This window comes from Amblyraja radiata, chromosome 8 (genome assembly GCF_010909765.2).
Source record: "Amblyraja radiata isolate CabotCenter1 chromosome 8, sAmbRad1.1.pri, whole genome shotgun sequence".
NCBI lineage: Eukaryota > Metazoa > Chordata > Chondrichthyes > Rajiformes > Rajidae > Amblyraja > Amblyraja radiata.
Genome location: NC_045963.1, coordinates 7,528,851 through 7,550,549, shown reverse-complemented (window position 1 = coordinate 7,550,549; position 21,699 = coordinate 7,528,851). Strand labels below are relative to the sequence as shown.

At 44.4% G+C, this 21,699-nt stretch overlaps 1 protein-coding gene across 7 annotated transcripts in view; it reads right to left on the bottom strand.

The window, feature by feature from the left end:
* birc6 (baculoviral IAP repeat containing 6) overlaps nucleotides 1-21,699 on the bottom strand; it is a 344,318-nt gene that overhangs the window by 18,159 nt on the left and 304,460 nt on the right. For all 7 annotated transcript variants that reach the window (XM_033025120.1, XM_033025122.1, XM_033025124.1 and 4 more), the window contains 3 exons: nucleotides 20,808-20,969; nucleotides 15,448-15,525; nucleotides 11,738-11,926 (listed from right to left, as the gene is read on the bottom strand). In XM_033025120.1, coding sequence (XP_032881011.1) covers nucleotides 11,738-11,926; nucleotides 15,448-15,525; nucleotides 20,808-20,969 — 429 coding nt within the window. The remainder of the gene's footprint in view (nucleotides 1-11,737; nucleotides 11,927-15,447; nucleotides 15,526-20,807; nucleotides 20,970-21,699) is intronic.

The following is a 21,699-nucleotide window of genomic DNA, read 5'->3' as shown; positions in this document are numbered from 1 at the left end:
TGGAGGTATAATGTAGTCATAGAGTGATACAGTGTGAAAACAGGCCCTTCGGCGCAACTTGCCCACACCCGCCAACATGTTCCAGCTACATTACCTGCTTTTGGTTCATATCCCTCCAAACCTGTCCTATCCATGTATCAGTCTAACTCTTTCTTAAATGTTGGGATGGTCCCTGCCTCAACTACCTCCTCTGGCAGCTTGTTCCATACACCCACCACCCTTTGTGTGGAAAAAGTTACCCCTTAAAATGTTACCTCTTAAAAATACTTCATACAAAAAACATTGAAATCATACTTCTACAATGCACTAAAACATGATTTTAATACATCAAATTTCAAAACGTCCCTACCATGGGAGGGGGGACACCCCACTTCCACACCCTCTCCCCACTCAGTTGCTCCGCTCCCTCACCAGGTACCCCCCAATGCCAGTTATCAGTGATCGCTCAGCCTCCCCACTTTCAAAAACGCTCCGCGGTCCCTGGTTCAGACGGAGAACACTGCCAGATGTGTGCGGGGAACTGAGGCCAGTTGTCTGGGATGTCTGGATCCCATTGCTCAGCGCTTCGTGTTTCGGAGTTGGCTAATGTTATTGATTTGTAATTAGCCTGTTTTGTAATTATTTGACAAAACCTTGATTTATTAATCTGGAATACCCAGGGGGGTGGGATAAGGGTAATATTAAAATGACAGGGAAGGTGTCAGGTTGTCTGTCACAACATACAGCCCCAATAACCCATTATTTCCTTCAGTTAAATATTGGGAAGGTAGCACTATTGTCATTTGCCACTCAACTATTATTTGTTTACCTCACTGACTATTCTTAACCCCCCCCCCCCCAATTCCTTTGACAGGTTGAATAGAAATGTCCCCAATCTCGTTGTTTTATTAATGGAACACGTAGATGAACATCCTCAAGGAGTGTAATTTGATGGAAACCGATCCAGATGCGATATTTAAGAGCTTGTTCAAAGGGGCATATTTTACAGGAGTGACAGAGTTACTTGCAGGGGAATGTGTGCAGAGATTATTATTTCTCTTAAGTTTTAGCATGGGCCAGGACACCTGAAGATTCAAAGTTTAATATGGTAATTGTGCTGCTACTGACCAACCAACCACATAATAAATATCATCCATTCCGGAGGTTTTACTTTTATGATGCCATTTGAACTTCACTTGGATTTCAATCACTTCAATGTAAAAGTAATTGGGAATGGGGAGAATTGGAACAAAAATTTGCCCTCGGTACATATTAACTGTAATATAATAATGTATGCATGTTGGTAGGTGCAATCAAAACAAAGATCTTTTTTATCAGTGTTGTGTTATGAATACCACAGAAAATATTATGTACTCTCAAGATCACATTTAATAGAATAATATTGCTTAAATATAGTTATTGGACTTTGCATTTTGGAAAAGTCCCAGCTGAGAGGAAGACAGCAAAATACTGAAAATATTGGGGGTGAAAATGACTTCAGGACAGTTTGTTAGGAAAATGAAAGAAATGGTAACAGAATACATACAGCTGAGTGAGTATAATTTTATGGATGAGAAATAGTGTTCAACCAATTGACTTCTTTGACAAAGTAACTAGCATGTTAGATAACAAGGGAGCCAATGGATGTAGCAAATGTTATTATAGATAATTTGGTCTGTGAAGTGCCCCATAAAAGATTACCGCATTAGATAAGCACCTGTGGACTTGAACGTAATAGGTTAAGTCAAGGGGGTCAGATATGGGGCTTTATGTGTGGGCCAGATATAGTGTGGGCCAGATATAGACCAGGGGAGTGTTCAGCACTGGGAACCTAAGCAGGTAAGCAGCTATGATCAGGGTAGAATAGGGGGCCAGGTGTAAGGCTGGACACAGGGTCAGGAATGAGAGAAGGTATGCAACTGGAGTCAGGGTCAAGAGTAGTACCAGGTGTCCAGTGAGACCCAGGCTGGTCAACATGGGCCATGTGTTTGATTATAATCTGATTTCCATACATGAATACACTAAAATCATTCATGTGCTGCACCTGTTGATCAGAGCCTGGCTCTGCTGTGGAATGTAATGGAAGACTGGAGGGTGGCAAATGTTGTGCCTCTACTCAAGAAGGGCTGCAGGGGAAATGCTGGGAACTACAAGCCAGTGAGCTTAACATCTGTGGTCAGAGAGTTGCTCGAGAGTATTCCGAGGTATAGGATATACAGGCATTTGGACAAATTAAGGATAGTCAGCATGGTTTTGTACGTGGGAGATCGTGTCTCGCAAATCTGATTGAGTTATTTGAAGATATGACCAAAAAGGTTGATGATGGCAGAGCTGTAGATGTTGTGTACATAGATTTCAGTAACGCATTTGACAAGGTTCCACATGATTAGCTGCTCTGGAAGGTTAGATCGCATGGGATCCAAGGAGAGATAGCTGAATGGATAGAAAATTGGCTCCATGAAAGGAAGCAGAGGGTGATGGGGAAAGGTTGCTTCTTGGACTGTTGGCCTGTGACCAGTGGTGTGCCCCTTGCTGTTTATCATCATACTGAAGAAGGGTCTCAACCCAAAATGTCACCCATGCCTTTTCTCCAGAGATGCTGCATGTCCCGCTGAGTTACTCCAGCATTTTGTGTCTATTTTAAAGGTGCAGAGAAGATTTACAAGGATGTATTGCAACGAGACCTGGGTGTCCTTGTACAGCAGTCACTGAAAGTAAACATGCAGGTACAGCAAGCAGTCTTCTTCTTCTTCTTCTTGCGAATGAAACATAAATGTTGTATAGGGCTCTGGTAAGACCACATCTGGAGTATTGTGTACAGTTTTGGTCTCCTAATTTGAGGAAGGACGTCCTTGTGATTGAAGCAGTGCAGCGTAGGTTCACGAGATTGATCCCTGGGATGGTGGGACTGTCATATGAGGAAAGATTGAAAAGACTAGGGGGATCTTATAGAAACATAAAATTATAAAAGGACTGGACAAGCTAGATGCAGGAAAAATGTTCCCAATGTTGGGCGAGTCCAGAACTAGGGGCCACAGTCTTAAAATAAAGGGAGGCCATTTAAGACTGAGGTGAGAATAAACGTTTTCACCCAGAGAGTTGTGAATTTGTGGAATTCCCTGCCACAGAGGGCAGTGGAGGCCAAGTCACTGGATGGATTTAAGAGAGAGTCAGATAGAGCTCTAGGGGCTGGTGGAATCAAGGGATATGGGGAGAAGGCAGGGACGGGTTATTGATAGGGGACGATCAGCCATGATCACAATGAATGGATGTGCTGGCTCGAAGGGCCGAATGGCCTCCTCCTGCACCTATTTTCTATGTTTCTATGTAGAACATTCACAAGGGGAAGAGTGAATAGCCAGAAGTCATTGTGCACATTGGTTGGTCTGAGGATAGCAAAGTCAGTGTGGAGAATAGAACTATAAGCTGGGGCAGTTTGAGATCGAGGAGGTGGTGGTATTGACGCTCTTGAAGAACATTAAGGTGGATAAGTCTCCAGGGCCTGATGGGATCTATCCCAGCTTTGTGAGGAAGGCAACAGAGGAGATTGCAGGGGCCTTGACGAGGATCTTTGTTTGTTCTTGAGCCAGAGACGAGATCCTGGAGAATGGCCAATATTGTTCCTTTGTTTAATAATGGATGTAGAGAGAATCCAGAGAAGTATAGGCCGGTGAATTAAACGTCAGTTGTAAGGTATACATCAAGGTCCCTCGTGGCAGGCTGATCCAGAAGATTAATATGTACAGGATTCACAAAGACTTGGTCGTATGGATTTAGAACTGGCTTATTCATCGAGGATAGTGGTTGGGGCCTGGAATGCATTGCCAGGAATGGTGGTGCAGGTAGATATGATGGTGGCATTTATGAGGCTTTTAGATAGGCACATGAAAGTGCAGGGAAGAGAGGGATATGGAACATGTGCAGGTAGATGAGATCAGTTCAGCTAGGCATCATGTTCGGCACAAATATTGTGGGCCGAAGGGTCTGTTCCTGTGCTGTACTGTTCCATGTTCTATGAAACTTGAGCACTCGGAGGAAACCTACGTCATCACAGGGGGAACGTGCAAATTCCGCACACATAGCACGCAAGGTCAGGATTGACCGGACGTCTTCGGTGTCATGAAGCAGCAGCTTGATGTATGCTTTCGTATCATCCAAGTGGTCCAAAGCAGAGTGGAGAGCCAGTGAGATTGCATCACCCGTTGATCTATCGTGGTAGGAGGCAAATTGCAGTTGGTCCTGGACCTAACTTGGGTAGTTGATATGCGTCATGACCAACCTCTCAAAGCACTATATATCACCACAGCAGTTAGTGCAGCTGGTCGCAGGACATTGAGGCATATCTTCAAACTCTCATCATTCAGGTCAAAGGTTCCCACAAGCTCAAGATGTCTGCAAGAACTCCAAGAAGTTTCATCCCTGCGGGTTTTAATAAAGCAAGGACGCCTTCAAAGGGTTCACCCTCACGAAGGATCTTCTGGCATCAGCCTCGGTGGTTAAAATTACAATGCCACTGAGTGCTTTGGGGGACTGAGAAGGCACATCAGTGTTCTCCCTTTTAAAGTGAACGCATTGTGCTTGTTCAGGAGCTAAATGTACAAGGTGCAAAAAGATGGGAACAAAATGTAGTGGAGATCATGGTAGGATGGGAACAGGGGCACGAGCATTTTTGTAATGAATTGAAATTATCTTAGACCCAATTTGGATGCCCTCAATTATTATTTGTTTGCATTTGCCACTCCTTAAAATTGACTTTGGCAAGTTTTGAAGCATGGTGGAATGAAACATTGATATGCCAATCAATGTTTCAAAAAAAGCAAAAACACAGCAGCCATGGTTTGTAATCTCACCAATAAAAATGATTATAAAAGATAATTGAGATCACCAGATTCATTTACAGTCCTTCTTCAACGTTTCTTTTCAAATCAGGAGTGGAAAGTAGAAACAAGGAACAGCAGATGCTGGTTTACAAAAAAGGAATATAATTCAAATGACACCCAAAGATTCATCACTTGTTTGCGACACTACACATAACAACAATTCATCCATGTAGCTTTCTGCACTTTACGGTGCAAGAATTACGGAAACGTGGTTACGAAAGGGATACAACTGGCAGCTCATCATGCCAGGGTTTCAACGATTCAGATGTGATGGACGGGGCAGAATTTGTTAGATGCATCCAAGAAGGTTTCCTTAAAGAGTATGTGGGTAGTTTGACTCGAGGAGGGACCGTACAGAACCTTGTATTAGGAAATGAGCTTGGTCAGGTGACTGATGTTATGGTGAAAGAGCTCTTTGGAGATAGTCATAGAGTCCTAGGGTGAAACAGTGTGGAAACAGGCCCTTCGGCCCAACTTGCCCACACCGGCCAACATGTTCCAGCTACACTAGTCCCATCTGTGGCTAGCATCTTGTCCGGTAATATCACGATTTGGTTTGGGAACTGCTCTGCCCAGGACAAGAAGGCTCTGCAGAGAGTAGTGCGTTCGGCCGAACGCACTATGGGAACTACACTCCTCCCCCCCCCCCCCCTGCAGGAACTATACATCAGAAGGTGCAACTCCAGAGCCACCAAGATCATGGGAGACCCCTTCCAACACCCCAGCAACAGACTGTTCCAGCTGCTACGGTCAGGCAAACGCCTCCGTTGCCATGCTGTGAGAACGGAGAGGATGAGAAGGAGTTTCTTCCCAGAGGCCATTAGACCTGTAAACTCCTATCTCACCAGGGACTAACTTTACTGTACCAATTTACTGTTGTGTGGTGTCTTTTTTAAATTGCTGTTTTTATCATTTTTCCTCCCACAAATATGTAATAATATATTTCCACGAGCATTGCCACTTTTCATTTCACTACACATCTCGTATGTGTATGTGACGAATAAACTTGACTTGACTTGACTTGATCTGCCTGCATTTGGTCCATATCCCTCCAAACCTATCCTATCCATGTACTGTTTAACGGTTTCTTAAACGTTGGGATCGTCCCTGCTTCAAATTACCTCCTCTGGTAGTTTGTTCCATACACCCACCACCCTTTGTGTGAAAAAGTTACCCCTCAGATTCCTCTTTTCCCCTTCACCTTAAACCTATGACCTCTGGTCCTCGATTCACCTATCTACCCGATCTATTCCTCTCATGATTTAATGCACTTCTATAAGATCACCCCTCATCCTCCTGTGTTCCAAGGAATAGAGTCCCAGCCAACCCAACCTCTCCCATGCATGATATTCACCTTCAGAAAAAAAGTAGGAAGTATTGGCCGGGGTCCTAGAGGCCGACTAGGCCCCCGGCAGGGTCCTAGAGGCCGACTAGGCCCCCGGCAGGGTCCAGGAGCAGCGCCCTGGTGGGGTTCCAGGGGGCTCCTGCATATTCAATAAATTGAAAGTAATTCCGAAGCTTTCTGCTGGTAGTTTACATAACAGAAGCTTAGAATTTCTCTAACACATAACCAGTAAAATAACCCCCTAAAGATAAATATTTCATGAAATGATTGACTTCATACAGCTAAAATAATCTTTACAAAAAATGTTACCTGAATTTCTAAATGAGCTATTTGCAGAGATACCAAAAGAACACAAAGGTAAAACCTACACATCCCCTTAGAAAGGTACCATGTCACGGCACATTATGCATAATACTGCAAGGGACAGTCAATACACTAATGTCACATCGACAACGCTAAGAAGGTAGAAAACTAAAAACCCCAGCCAATAACAACGAGAACAAAAATTCCCAATACAAACGGAAAATCACCAGAAAGGGGAGGGGGTAGCCGCTGCACCTCCGGGAGGTAGGGCCCTGTATCACTCGAACCCCCACTATCATCACCGGTACCATTCCCTTTCCAGTCGCAGCTCCATATGGGAAACACGAAGGACTGTCATGCTAACTTATTTATTTTCCCCACAAGAGAGGATGGGGAGGGGATCAACGCCCTGCAGCCATCACCCCCGTCTCAGCTGTCCGGTCGTCCCGCTCACCCCGAGCCCGCGCTCCCGTTCATGGCCCCGCTTCTCATGACTTCCATCATGAATGACAAGCTTGCCCACCTCCAGACCAGTAGCTCCACTGACTCTCCTTCCCTCACCCTTTTATTTTTACCATCTTGCCAACTCAACTGCGTCAAAATCGGGCACAAAATATTGAAAAATCTGATTCATCGTTCGGAAAAGAAAAAAATCGGAATTCCGATTTAAATCGGAAGAACATGATGCCTGCTCTCCCGATAGCTCAGACCCTCTGGTCCTGGCAACATCTTCGTAAACCTTCAGTATACCCTTTCCAGCTTGACAACTTCTTTCTTATAACATGGTGCCCAGAACTGAACACAATATTCTAAATGTGGCCGCACCAACATCTTATACAACTGCAACATGACCTCCCAACTTCTGTACTTCTAGACTGATGAAGGCCAATGTGCCAAAAGCCTATTTGACCACCCGTTCTACCTGCGACTCCACCTTCAAAGAACCGTGACCAGGCATATTTTGCTTGGGCAGCTTACAACTCAGCGGTATAATATCAACCTCTAATTTAAAGTAACCCTTGCTTTCCCTGTCTCTCCATTCCTCCCTCAACCTAGTTCTCCAACCTGTCTGACTGTCCCCTTGATAACATTATCTTTGTATGCTTCGTTGCCACCTTCCTCTAGTTAACAATTATGTATTCTACATTTTCCTTGAACTTCGTCCCCTTTGATACCTCGTTTTCACACCTTACATTCTTTATCTCTGTGTCTCCTTCTCCCTTGACTCTGTCTGATGAAGGGTCTCGAGCCAAAACGTCACCCATTCCTATCCAGAGATGCTGCCTGTCTTGTTGAGTTACTCTAGCATTTGGTGTCTATCACCTGTACTCCTAGATCCCTCTGCTCTACAACACTCCCCAGAGCCCTACCATTCAATGTGTAGGTCCTGCCCATGTTAGACTTCCCAAAATGCAACACCTCACATTTCCCTGTATTCCATCAACCATTCCTCAGCCCACCTGGCCAATCGATCAAGATCCTGCTGCAATTTTTCACAACCATCTTTACTATCTGCAAAACCACCACTTTTGTATCAGCTGCAAACTTGCTAATATTGCCCTGGATGTGCTCATCCAAATAATTGATGCAGATGACAAACAGTAACAGGCCCAGCACCAAACCCTGAGGCACACCACTAGTCACGGGCCTCCAGTCCAAAAGCAACCTTCCACCTTCACCCTCTGCTTCCTTCCATGGAGCCAATTTTCTATCCATTCAGCTATCTCCCCTTGGATCCCATGCGATCTAACATTCCAGAGGAGCCTACCATGCGGAACCTTGCCGAATGCTTTGCTGAAGTCCATGTATACAACATCTAGAGCTCTGCCCTCATCAACCTTTTTGGTCATGTCTTCAAAAAACTCAATCAGATTTGTGAGACATGATCTCTCGCATACAAACCCATGTTGACTATCCTTAATCAGCCCTGGTCGGTCTAAATGCCTGTATGTCCTATCCCTCAGAATACTCTCTAGTAACTTTCCAACTACAGATGTTAAGCTCATTGGCCTATAGTTCCCAGCATTTTCCCTGCAGCCCTTCTTGAAAAGAGGTACAACATTTGCCACCCTCTAGTCTTCCGGTACCTCTCCTGTATTTAAATATGACTAGTAAATTTCAACCAGGGTTCCTGCAATTTCCTCTCTAGTTTCCCACAATGTCCTCGGATATATCTGATCAGGCCCTGGAGATTTGTCTACCTTCAAACACCTGACTGCTTTCATTGCTATCTTGGGGGATTTCAACCAGGTGAATTTGGACGCTACCCTACCCACTTTCACTCAGTTTGTTGACTGTCCCGCCAGGGATATGAAAACATTGGACCTGCTGTATGCCAATGTTAAACAGGCGTACAGCTCCATAGCCCTTCGGTCACTGGAAAGATCCAACCACTACCTGGTTCACCTCCTACCCATGTATAAGCCAATGGTCCAGAGGCTGCTTGTGACCACAGGATCAGTGAGGAGATGGTTACAGGAGGCCTTTGACGCTCTAGGCCACAGACTGCGACGCACTCTGTAGTCCACATGGAGAGGACATTGATGGACTTATGGACTATGATACCTGCTACATAAAGCTCTGTGTGGATGACGTTGTCCCTGAGGAGACTGTACACTGTATCCCCAACAACAAGCCATGGGTCACCAGTCACATAAAGGTCCTTCTCAAGAGGAAGAGGGCATTCAAGAATGGTGACAGGGAGCAGGGGAAACGGGGGCAGAAAGACCTGAAGGCCAGACTGAGACAGGGCAAGGAAAACTACAGGAGGAAGCTGGAGCAGAACAAGGAGGGATGTGTGGAGCGGGATGCAGAGCAGTACAGGCTACAAGATGACCAGTGGCCTGTGGAGGGAAAGCAATCAGGACTGGGCCAAAGAGCTAAAGCTGTTTATTAATAGATTTGATGGTGGGGTCTCTGCCCACCCTCCCCCCTGCTCCCCGACAGACTCTCCCCCTCAATCCCCCTGGTCCACTTCCTCTGCCCTTTCTTTGCCGTGCCTGACCATCAAGGCTGAGCAGGTGAGGAAGGAGCTGAGCAGAGTCTGCCCAGGCAAAGCCACGGGTCCCGATGGTGCCAGCCCTAGGGTACACAAGGCGTGTGTGTGCCAGCCAGTGTGTGGAGTACTGCAGCATATCTTCAATCTGAGCCTGAGCCTGGACAGGGTTCCTGTGATGTGGACCACATCCTGTCTGGTTCCTGTACCACAGAGGATGCGCTCCAGCTCCTCCAATGACTACAGACCGGTGGCGCTGACTTCACACATCATGAGGTCCCTGGAGAGGCTGGTGCTCACTCACCTGGTGACCCCTGGTTAAACCCTTCCTGGACTCCCTGCAGTTCGCTTACCAAACAAAGATGGTGGGTGGGGACGCCATCATCCACCTGCTCCATCGTTCCTATGCTCATCTGGATGAGTCGGGAAACATTGTGAGAGTCATGTTTTTTTTTACTTCTCCAGTGCTTTTAACGTGATCCGGCCTGCACTGCTAGGGAGCAAACTGACAAAGATGCGGGTGGATGCTCCATTGGTGTCCTCGATCACCAACTACCTTTCAGAAAGCATTTGATAAGGTCCCACATAGGAGATTAGTGGACAAAATTAGAGCACATGGTATTGGGGGTAGAGTGCTGACATGGATAGAAAATTGGTTGGCAGACAGGAAACAAAGAGTAGGGATAAGCGGGTCCCTTTCAGAATGGCAGGCCTATTCCTGCACCTATTGTCTATTGAACAACCACAATATGTCAGGCTACGTGTGCCATGTGTCTCGGACATGGTGGTGAGCAACATAGGGGATGGTCCTCTCCCCCTTCCTGTTCACCATCTACACCTCAGACTTCAGATATACTCAGATGACTCTGCATTTGTGGACTGCATCAGTGAGGGGAGGGAAGCTGAATACAGAGGTGTAGTCAATTACTTTGTTGAGTGGTGTGGGCTGAATCACCTGCAGCTCAACACTGACAAGACTAAGGAGTTGGTGGTGGACTTTAGGAGGAGAGGAACACCCCTGTCCCCTGTCTCCATCAAGGGTGTGGATGTGCAGTTTACCAGGGAGTACAAATGCCTTGGAATGTACCTGGACAGTAAACTGGACTGGTCCAGGAACGCTGAGGCCCTGTACAAGAAGGGACAGAGCCGCCTGTACTTTTTGAAAAGGCTACGTTCCTTCAACATCTGCAATAAGATGCTGCAGATGTTCTACCAATCGATGGTAGGCCAGTGCCATCTTCTTCACTGCCGTGTGCTGGGGCAGCTGGGCAAAGGCCGCGGATGCCAATAAGGATCAACAAACTCATCAGGAAGGCTGGCTCCATCCTGGGGGCGGAGTTGGATTCATGGGAGGTGGTCTTGGAGGGGAGGATGCTCCTTAAACTGCCGATGCCTCTCATATTCAAAGATATCAATAACAATTCAAATAGATATAAATAATGATTTTTAAAAATAGCTTAAATCAGTAGAAATTATTAAAAATAAAGTAGAAAATCCATTTACACACTTCTTTTTCAAGCAAGTAGAATAAATGAGGTTTCATTTCGCTAAGCGCTCAACATGTGCATGTTTCACTGCTGGGCTCAAGTGGCAAGTTTAACAGCAGAGGGGCGGTCAGTTTCTCCAGCGCTTCACCTTCAGCTCATCTGCAACATCTACTTTTCAATGAACAGACTGATCCCCAGAGTGCAGATCATCAGCATGGAACAGCTAGCCAATGGCCAAGTCATTCTGTTCCGATGGTGCAGGATTCTGATCCACAAAATCAAGTTTTAGGAATATATAAACCTTTGACGGGCCCGCGGTGGGTGAATAGAGCATCAATCATTCATTCAAGTATCATTCATTCATTAGTAACAATTCAACAGGAAAGTTACGACATCTGGAGGCTTTGAACTATGATGACATTTTAAACAGTGAAGCATGCCATAGGAGATTAATTAGTCATAAGCAACAATCCATATAATATAATTCTGAAATGGGTGCATAAATAAATATTCACAGTGTAACAAGATCATTAAATATTAACATTCCCTTCCTCCTAACCTGCCCAGATCTGGATTATTGGTTACCTTCAACATGCTGGCCAGTGCTTTAAAGACATCTTTGGACTGCACTGGACACTACACACACACACAAAGTCTCAAGCCAGAGTAACATTTTCACAATGCTCAGCATTTAAAATTTCAACTCAGTTTTAGATTCCTGCCTGGTCAGAGTTAAAATCAAGCTTACCTCTTTAAAGCAGGGTGAAGGATTTCTAATTTGCTCCAGCATGGCCCACTTTACAGTTGCTTGCCTTATATTTCCATCATATTCCCTCGAACTCTGAGTGCCACTGGGTGTTCCCCTTGACCTCTCGTAGCCAGGTTCATTGAAATAGGGCTCTGCCACCAGTATCAAAGATTGAATTGACACCAATACCTGTCGAAAATAAGTGATTGCAACTTTTGACTCTCAACACAAAATGGCAACATTTTCCTCAGTTTATGAACATTGCCCAATAAGGAGTTTTGTGAATAAATGTATTTTATTCACTTATGCATGTTAAAGCACAAAATAAAATAATATATACATACATGTAGCTAGAATATAACTAAAACTGACTGGAGAATGGTGGTGTCATATGCCTATCCGAGGAACATGAGGGGTAACTTTTTCACACAGAGATTGCTAGGTGAATGGAACGAGCTGCTGGGGGAGGTAGTTGAGGCAGGTACTATCGCAATGTTTAAGAAACATTTGGACAGGTACATGGATAGGACAGGTTTTGTGGAGTATGGGCCAAATACAAGCAGGTGGGGCCAGTGTAGATGAGACATGTTGGTCTGTGTGGGCATGTTGGTCTGTGTTTCCATGCTTTATGATTGACTGTGTGGACGACAAACAGATTAAGTGTGTCGTCCACATCACTGAAATAGATTATTGATAGGATACCAAGTATAACTAATTCCCCAAAACTACACTTCACTTGGAACAAAAAAATATTTTGCAAAACACGTGTTTACATTTTTGTGGACTGTAACAGACTGAATACCAGAAAAATAAATCAAACTGCTCGATTTCTGGATAAAGGTCATGATTTACACATGCCATAGTCATAGATATTGTACGGGCCCCTATCACCCTATCTTGTCTATGCCCACCACATTGGCATTCTGGGCTAGTCCCACCTGCCTGTATTTGGCCCATAAACCTCTAACCCCTATCTATATATCCATCCAAATGTATTTTACAACTCATAATTGTAACCATTTCTATAGCTTCCTCAGGCACCACATTCAAGACACAGACTACCCTCTGAGTGAAACAGTTACGCCCAAGAACCATCTTGCATCTCGCAACCCTCTACTTTTAGAATCTTCTATCCTTGGAAAAAGACTTGTAGTACTTGCTTTATCCATGCCCCTCATGATCTTGTACATCTCAACAAGTTCACCTCTCAACCTACTCTCCAAAGAATAAAATGCTTGCCTGTCCAACGTCTCCCGAGAACTCAAACCCACAAGCCAACGTAACATGCTGGGGAATCTCTTCGGCACCCTTTCAAATTCAATGACATCCTTTCTATAACTAGGCAACCAGAATTACACACAGTATTCCTATAAAATAATGAGAGGAATAGATTGGGTAGATGCATGGAGTCTCTTGCCCAGAGTAGGTGAATTGAGGACCAGAGGACATAGGTTTAAGGTGAAGGGGAAAAGATTAGGTGTGTGTAGGAATCTCAATGGTAACTTTTTCACACAAAGGGTGGTGGGTGTATGGAACAAGCTGCCAGAGGAGGTAGTTGAGGCAGGGACAATCCCAATGTTTGAGAAACAGTTAGACAGGCACATGGATAGGACAGGTTTGGAGGGATTTAGGCCATACACAGGCAGGTGGGACATGTTGGTCAGTGTGGGCAAGTTGGGCCGAAGGGCTTGTTCCCACGCTGTATCACTCTATGACTAACCATTCCTCAGCCCACCTGCCCAACCGATCAAGATCCTGGCAACCATGTCAAAAGGGCAATGTAAGCCCAACGACTTGGACAGCTGCATCACCAACTTTGTACTCAATATCCTTCCTAATGAAGGCATGCCTGCCAGATCCCTTCTTCACCATACCATCTACCCGACTCAGCATCTTTAGGAAATCTATACTCACAGATCTGTGTTGTGCAACACTCTCCACATCTCTACCATTGACTATGCAAGTGCAACATCTCACATTTGTCAGAGGTTAAATTTCATTGTCCATTCCCAGGGCCACCTTCCCAACTGATCTTGATTTTGTAAAATTACATATCCTTCCTCACTGTCTACTACACCACTCATTTTGATATCATCTATAAATTTACTAACAATGTTAAGTAATTGTCATCCACATCATTAATGTAGATATTGAACCGTAGTGGACCCAGCAACACTCCATTGGTCACAGGCCTCCAGTCAGAAAATCAATCCTTCACACTGCCCTTTGACTCCTTCCTCCAAGTCAATTTTGAATCCCATTGCCTAGCTCACCTTAGATTCAGTGTGGTCTACCTTCCAGGTGAGCGGACCATGCGGGACCTGAAAGGCCTGGCTACATAGACAACACTAACTGCCCTGCCCTAATCATTGCTCCAGGTGAGCTCCTTAAAACAACTCCGTTTTGTGACGTATGATTTTCCACACACAAAGGCACACTGACTATCCAGATATTGTTTTTGTCTATCAAAATGCTGATAGATCCTGTCGCTAAGAATCATCTCTAACAACTGGCCTGTAGTTTCCTGCTTTCTCCTTGCTGCCTTTCTTACATAATGGTACATGAACCACCCTTCAATATTCTACAATCTCCTCCTGTCTCCGCATGTCCGAGAGGAATCCGACCCAGTCACACCAAAGACACCCAGTCCCATCCTGTATGATTGAATCTTAACACTCTAAATCCCTCACTTGCAAGCAGAAATTTCACAAATCACTGATCATTGTCTTCTTATCTCATTATGTATCAGGAGACAGCGCCAAATGGGAAAGCCATATGCAATAATGTTCCCTCAATAATGAAGACTTAATTATAAATTACAATTAATTATTCTACAATTAATTAATTTGGTTTGTTAATTGCTCAATGCACCTGTGCTAACTTTCTACACTTGACGAGCCTGCATTTTTATATCTCAAAAAAGACACAGTGGTGGAGTAACTCAGCGGGTTAGGCAGGATCCCTGGAGAACATGGATAGGTGACATTATGGGTCGGAACCCTTCTTCAGGCTGATTGTGGCGGGGTCGGGGTGAATATCAAGAAAACAAAGCTGGAAGAAAGATGGGGCAGGCCAAAGCCTGACAAATAACAGGGGAAGGGGGTGATAGTCAGATGGTTGGACAAAGGCTAGAGATGAAAAGACGGATGTGTGAGAAAAAAAAAGCATTGAAGAGTTGCAGATTGTGAAGCTAGAACAAGGAATGTAGGTGGAAGGGGAGTGGAAAGTGGAGAAATAATGTTGACTGTAAGTGTGGTACAGGGGAGAGGGGTAGGGAAAAGGCAGCAGGGACGGTAATTGCCTCAAATTGGAGAATTCAATGTTTATCTGTTGTGTTGCAAACTACCCAAGTGGAGAATATGAGGTGTTGTTTGTCCAGTTTTTATAATCAATATTGATTATTTTCTCACCACTTTAAAAATCCTGTATTTTCCTTTCAATGAATAATTTTCCTGCACCATCTGCCCTCCGCCACCTTGTCTTTGGCAGGCATATTTTGCCCCGCTCACAGCTGATGTTCCTATCGTCCAGGGAAATATTTCCTGCCAGAACACTTTATACCTGCATGAGGCGCCAAACATTTCCCGCCCAAGCAAATTTTAATTATAAAAATAAAATGTGCCTATGTCTGTATTTTCTGAAATATTTATATTTAAGGAATTCCTTCCTTTTCTCAAGGAACATCCTAACCAAAAAACATTTCTGCTTACTTGCAAAAAACTAGATGTTTGAGGATTCCACTTTTCCTCTGGTCTTCCATGCCATGTGTTAAGAATACTTAAACAAACCTGAAAAAACAATGGAAAAATCATGCGAGGAGTCAGAGGCATGCACAACTATTTCATGCGTCACTCAATGAAGCAAATCAACAACATATCAGTTGACAATCAATTCAGACTATGATTCTGAAACCGATATTTGTTGTCATTTTACAGTAATTCTCATTATTTTAAATTGAAGTTGCAGTGGAGATGGAAAGACAGGCAGGGGAATACATAACAAAAGGATAATATAATGAAGTATAATAATCATTTTAAAGAAATGTAGGACAAAATCTTTACACGAAGGGCTGAGAGAATCTTGAATTTCCTGCCCCAAACGTCAATGGACATATTCCCACTGGGAAATGCAGAAATAGGGAGATAACAAGGATTAAACAAAAAAAAAAAAAAAATGCTGCAAATAATCAAGTTTGGGAAATTTTATTTTATTTTTTATAGCTCTGTCAATTTTGCGAATTAACATTTGCCTTCTATCTAATAATAGATTTTCTAAGTTCTGTCTTCCCTTTCCCTAATGCCCCAGCCCCACTTAGGAAACCTGAACGGAAACCTGTGGAGACTTTGCACCCCACCCAAGGTTTCCGTGCGGTTCCCGGAGGTTTTTGTCAGTCTCCCTACCTGCTTCCACTGCCGGCAACCACCTGCAACCTCCGGGAACCGCACGGAAACCTTGGGTGGGGCGCAAAGTCTCCAGAGGTTTCCGTTCAGGTTTCCTAAGTGGGACAGGGGCACTACTCTGTATTTGCTTAAAATCTATTCAACCTCTAACTTCCCAGCCAATCTGAGGTGCCGAGAGGCAGAGGGCCTTCCTGAGGTGCACGGCGGCTGTGATGCCCGCCTGGAAGAGCAGAAGACTTGGCGGAACCCGCCCGAAGGCTGGTCAGACCGTGGTGTCCGGGAGGGAGCCACTGGAGAAGTCGGGTGCGAAGAGCAAAGGCTGGTAAGAGGGTGAATCGGGAACCACTCCAGTGGACCGAGCGCATGGGCGGACTGGACTTTGGCCCGCATGTGTAAATACACAAAAATAATTTCATTGTGCAGTTGCACGTTACAAATAACGCAACATTGAACTTAACAGTTTTGAAGTTTTTAAAAAATCAATGAAATGTTAATTACAGTACTTTGAATATTTTCAGCATTTACTTCTTTAAAATTTCCAGTTTTACAGTAGACTTGTAAAGAACTACTTGGCTCGATGGACCAAAGGAGCGGGAACGGCGTGGTGGTGCAGCAGTTAGTGACAGTGTCACACAGCTCCAGGGTGGTAGCGGTGTGGAATGAGCTTCCAGTGGAAGTGGTGGCGGCAGGTTCGTTGGTATCATTTAAAAATAAATTGGATAGGCATATGGATGAGAAGGGAATGGAGGGTTATGGTATGAGTGCAGGCAGGTGGGACTAAGGGAAAAAAGTTGTTCGGCACGGACTTGTAGGGCCGAGATGGCCTGTTTCCGTGCTGTAATTGTTATATGGTTATTATATGGTCCTGAATTAAATGCCAACTTCAGCTAGCATCGTTGTGGAGTTTGCACCTTCTCTCCATGAGCATGCTGGTTCCCCCTTACATCCCATAGAAACATAGAAAATAGGTGCAGGAGGAGGCCATTCGGCCCTTCGAGCCAGCACCGCCATACATTGTGATCATGGCTGATCGTCCCCAATCAATAACACGTGCCTGCCTTCTCCCCATATCATTTGGCCTCCACTGCCTTCTGTGGCAGGGACTTGAAGCAAAACAATTGTCTACTGTATATTTCCTCTCAGTAGAGGTTAAGAGCAAAATAACTCTGAGGGGGAGTCGATGGGTTAGTGAGAAAGAATAGACTTTTCAGGAGTTTAGGAAATAAAAGGGGGAAATGGTACTGAATGAGCAGTTCAATCAGTTTCAATGACTGAGTTTCAATGCAGGTAACTGGGGCAAAAAGGACAGTTTCAAAATGTGGAAAACTATCGGTGGAGGATGTCTATGGAGATCTGGGAGTCCATAATAGATTAAAATGTTAGAGACAAGAATTTAAAAAAAATTCAAGACCAATCAAATGCTACTCCTTGTAGCAAGAATATTTGAATATAAGGGAGCAGAAGTTATTTCACAAATGTATCAATTCTTAGTTACACAATACCTGGGGTACAATGTGTAATTCCACATAGATACAACCTATGCCTTGAGAGTATATTACAGAATACAGCATGGAACAGGCCCTTCAGCCCAACTTACCCACCTACACTAGTCCTTTCTGCCCATATGTCTGGCCCATATTCCACCAGCTGGCTTTTCAATTCTCCCGCTCCGACACAGCAATTAGTCGCTTCTACCAATCCACCAGCGTAGAATTCCTGCTTCTCCACCAATACTGGAATTAAGTGGCTCCACCAGTTTACCGGATAATTTTTCAATTTACCCATTCCTGCTCCCAATCTGAAATTCACTGGCTCCATCAATCCACTGGCCAGCTTCTCATTTCTCCTGCTCCTGATCCAACACGGAAATTCACTGGCTCCATGAATCCACGGCTAGCTTTGCAATTCTCCCATCCCTGTCTCAACACGGAAATTCACTGGCTCCATGAATCCACAGCTAGCTTTACAATTCTCCCATCCCTGCCTCAACACGGAAATTAACCGACTCCACCAATCCACCTGCTAATATTTGAATTCTTCTGCTCCGAATATGCAATTACCTCGCCCCATCACCTACTAGCTTTACTGTGCTCCCGCCCCTTCTCCGACACTGGCTCAACCATTCCACTGTATAGCTTTTCAATGTTTGTGCTTCGACACAGTAATTAACTGCCACTATAACTCCACCAGCCGGCTTTTCAATTTTCCCGTTCCTCCTCCGGCGCTGAAACGAACAAGCTCCACCCATCAACCTTTTCAATTCTGAAAAGTCTGAAGAAGGGTCTCGACCCAAAACGTCACCCATTCATTCCTTCTCTCCAGAGATGCTGCCTGTCCTGCTGAGTTACTCCAGCATTCTGTGTCTATTTTCAATTCAATTCCCCTGCTCCTGTTCAGACACTGAAATTAACTGACTCAACCAACCAGCTAGTTTTTTAATTCTCCTGCAGACACTAATATTATTTGGCTCCACTATTTCACCAGCTAGCTATTCAATTCTCCACAATTCTCCGATGTCAGGCTAACTGGTCTATAATTCCCTGTTTTCTCTCTCCCGCCTTTCTTAAAAAGTGGGATAACATTAGCTACCCTCCAATCCACAGGAACTGATCCTGAGTCTATAGAACATTGGAAAATTATCACCAATGCATCCACGATTTCTAGAGCCACTTCCTTAAGTACCCTGGGATGCAGACCACCAGGCCCTGGGGATTTATCAGCCTTCAGTCCCATCAGTCTACCCAATACCATTTCCTGCCTAATGTGGATTTCCTTCAGTTCCTCCGTCACCCCAGATCCTCTGGCCACTACTATATCAGGAAGATTGTTTGTGTCCTCCTTAGTGAAGACAGATTGAATCGAATTGAATTGAATCCTTTATTTGTCATTCAGACCTTTCGGTCTGAACGAAATCCAAAGTACCTGTTCAACTCGTCTGTTATTTCCATGTTCCCCGTAATAAATTCACCTTTTTCGGTCTTCAAGGGTCCAACTTTGGTCTTAACTAATTTTTTCCTCTTCACATACCTAAAGAAACTTTTACTATCCTGCTTTATATTCTTGGCTAGCTTACCTTCATACCTCATCTTTTCTCCCCGTAATGTATTTTTGGTTATCTTCTGTTGTTCTTTAAACATTACCCAATCCTCTTGCTTCCCGCTCATCTTTGCTACGTTGTACTTCTTCGCTTTAATTTTTATACTGTCCCTGACGTCCCTTGTCACCCATGGCCGTCCCTTTCTCCCCTTGGAATCTTTCTTCCTCCTAGGAATGAACTGATCCTGCACCTTCTGTGTTATTCTTAGAAACACTTGCCATTGTTGTTCCACTGTCATCCCTGCTAGTGTATCTTTCCAGTCAACTATGGCCAGCTCCTCCCTCATGGCCCCATAGTCCTCTTTATTCAACTGCAACACTGACACCTCCGATCTACCCTTCTCCCTCTCCAATTGTAGATTAACCTCCCTCTCCAATTGTAGATTAGGGACCGAATTCGGATACTCCAAGCCGCCCCGATACGGGAGCTCACACCGTCCTGACGTGCGAGCTTGATCACCGGCTGCGGATGGTTCGACTCCCCCGACCGCGAGAGGCAAGGAGGAAAGAAGATAAGACTTTATTGCCTTCCACCACTGTGGGGAATGTGGAGGAGCCGCTGTGGTGGATGTTTATGTCAGTTTTTATGTAGTTGTGTGTCTTGTTGCTTTTTTGTCTGTCCATATGGTGCCAGCACAATAACCTGGCCCTCAACACCAGCAAAACCAGGGAACTGATTGTGGACTTTGGAAGGAGTAGGATGGGGACCCACAGTCCCGTTTATATCAACGGGTCGATGGTTGAAAGGGTCAAGAGTTTCAAATTCCTGGGTGTGCACATCTCTGAAGATCTTTCCTGGTCTGAGAACACTGATGCAATTATTAAGAAAGCACATCAGCGCCTCTTCCTGAGAAGATTATGGAGAGTCGGGCTGTCAAGGAGGACTCTCTCTAACTTCTACAGGTGCACAGTAGAGAGCATGCTGACCGGTTGCATCGTGGCTTGGTTCGGCAACTTGAGCGCCCTGGAGAGGAAAAGACTACAAAAAGTAGTAAACACTGCCCAGGCCATCGGCTCTGACCTTCCTTCCATCGAGGGGATTTATCGCAGTCGCTGCCTCAAAAAGGCTGGCAGTATCATCAAGGACCCACACCATCCTGGCCACACACTCATCTCCCCGCTACCTTCAGGTAGAAGGTACAGGAGCCTGAAGACTGCAACGACCAGGTTCAGGAATAGCTACTTCCCCACAGCCATCAGGCTATTAAACTTGGCTCGGACAAAACTCTGAACATTAATAGCCCATTATATGTTATTTGCACTTAATCAGTTTATTTATTCATGTGTGTATATATTTATATAATGGTATATGGACACACTGATCTGTTTTGTAGTCAATGCCTACTATGTTCTGTTGTGCTGTAGCAAGGCAAGAATTTCATTGTCCTATCAGGGACACATGACAATAAACTCTCTTGAATCTTGAATCTCTTATTGTGACTGTCTGGCAAACCAAATTCCTCGTATGTTGCAAAACATACTTAGCTAATAAATTCCGATTATGATTATGAAGAGCAGTAGATCTTAACAATCCAAGTAACTACAGCTTTACCTGAACATAAATATTTCCTTACCTTCCCATCATTGTAAAGGTTTGGGTTAAATCGTACACTGTGTCCTCCTGTGGTCTCCAGGTTGACAAGTGGAGGGGAATTTGGGTAATCTTGGGGAAAATATACATCAAACTCAAAGCAACCATTTGCATACGGAGTGTCCGATGGGCCCGTGATCAAAACCTGAAGGTAGAAGAGAATCATCCGAATCATAATTTCATTCCAGCATTCACACGGAGCATTTTCAGTTTTTATAAATTGTTGATGCGAGGAGACAGTCACATATACAGTGCATTCAGAAAGTATTCAGACCCCTTCACATTCCACATCTTGTTACGTTAGAATCTTATTTTTAAATGGATTAAATTCTTTTTTTTTTTATCATTAATCTACACACAATACCCCAGAATGAAGAAGCGAAAACAGGTGTTTAGAAATTTTTGCAATGTAATTAAAAATAAATAACTGAAATATCACATGTACATAAGTATTCAGACCGAACCCCTTCTTCTGACTTCTTCAAATGTCACCTATTCCTTCGCTCCATAGATGCTGCCTCACCTGCTGAGTTTCTCCAGCATTTTTGTCTACCTTCGATTTTTCCAGCATCTGCAGTTCTTTCTTAAATATTCAGGCCCTTTGCTATGACACTCAAAATTGAGCTTAGGTTCATCATGTTTCCATTGATTATCCTTGAGATGTTTCTCCAACTTGACTGGAGTCCACCAGTGGTAAATTAAATTGATTGGACATGATTTGGAAAGGCACACACCAGTCTATATAAGGTCCCACGGTTGACAGTGCATGCCAGAGCAAAAACCAAGCCATGAAGATGAAGGAATTGTCCGTAGACCTCCGAGACAGGATTGTGTTGAGACACAGATCTGGGGAAGGGTATAAAACAATTTCTGCA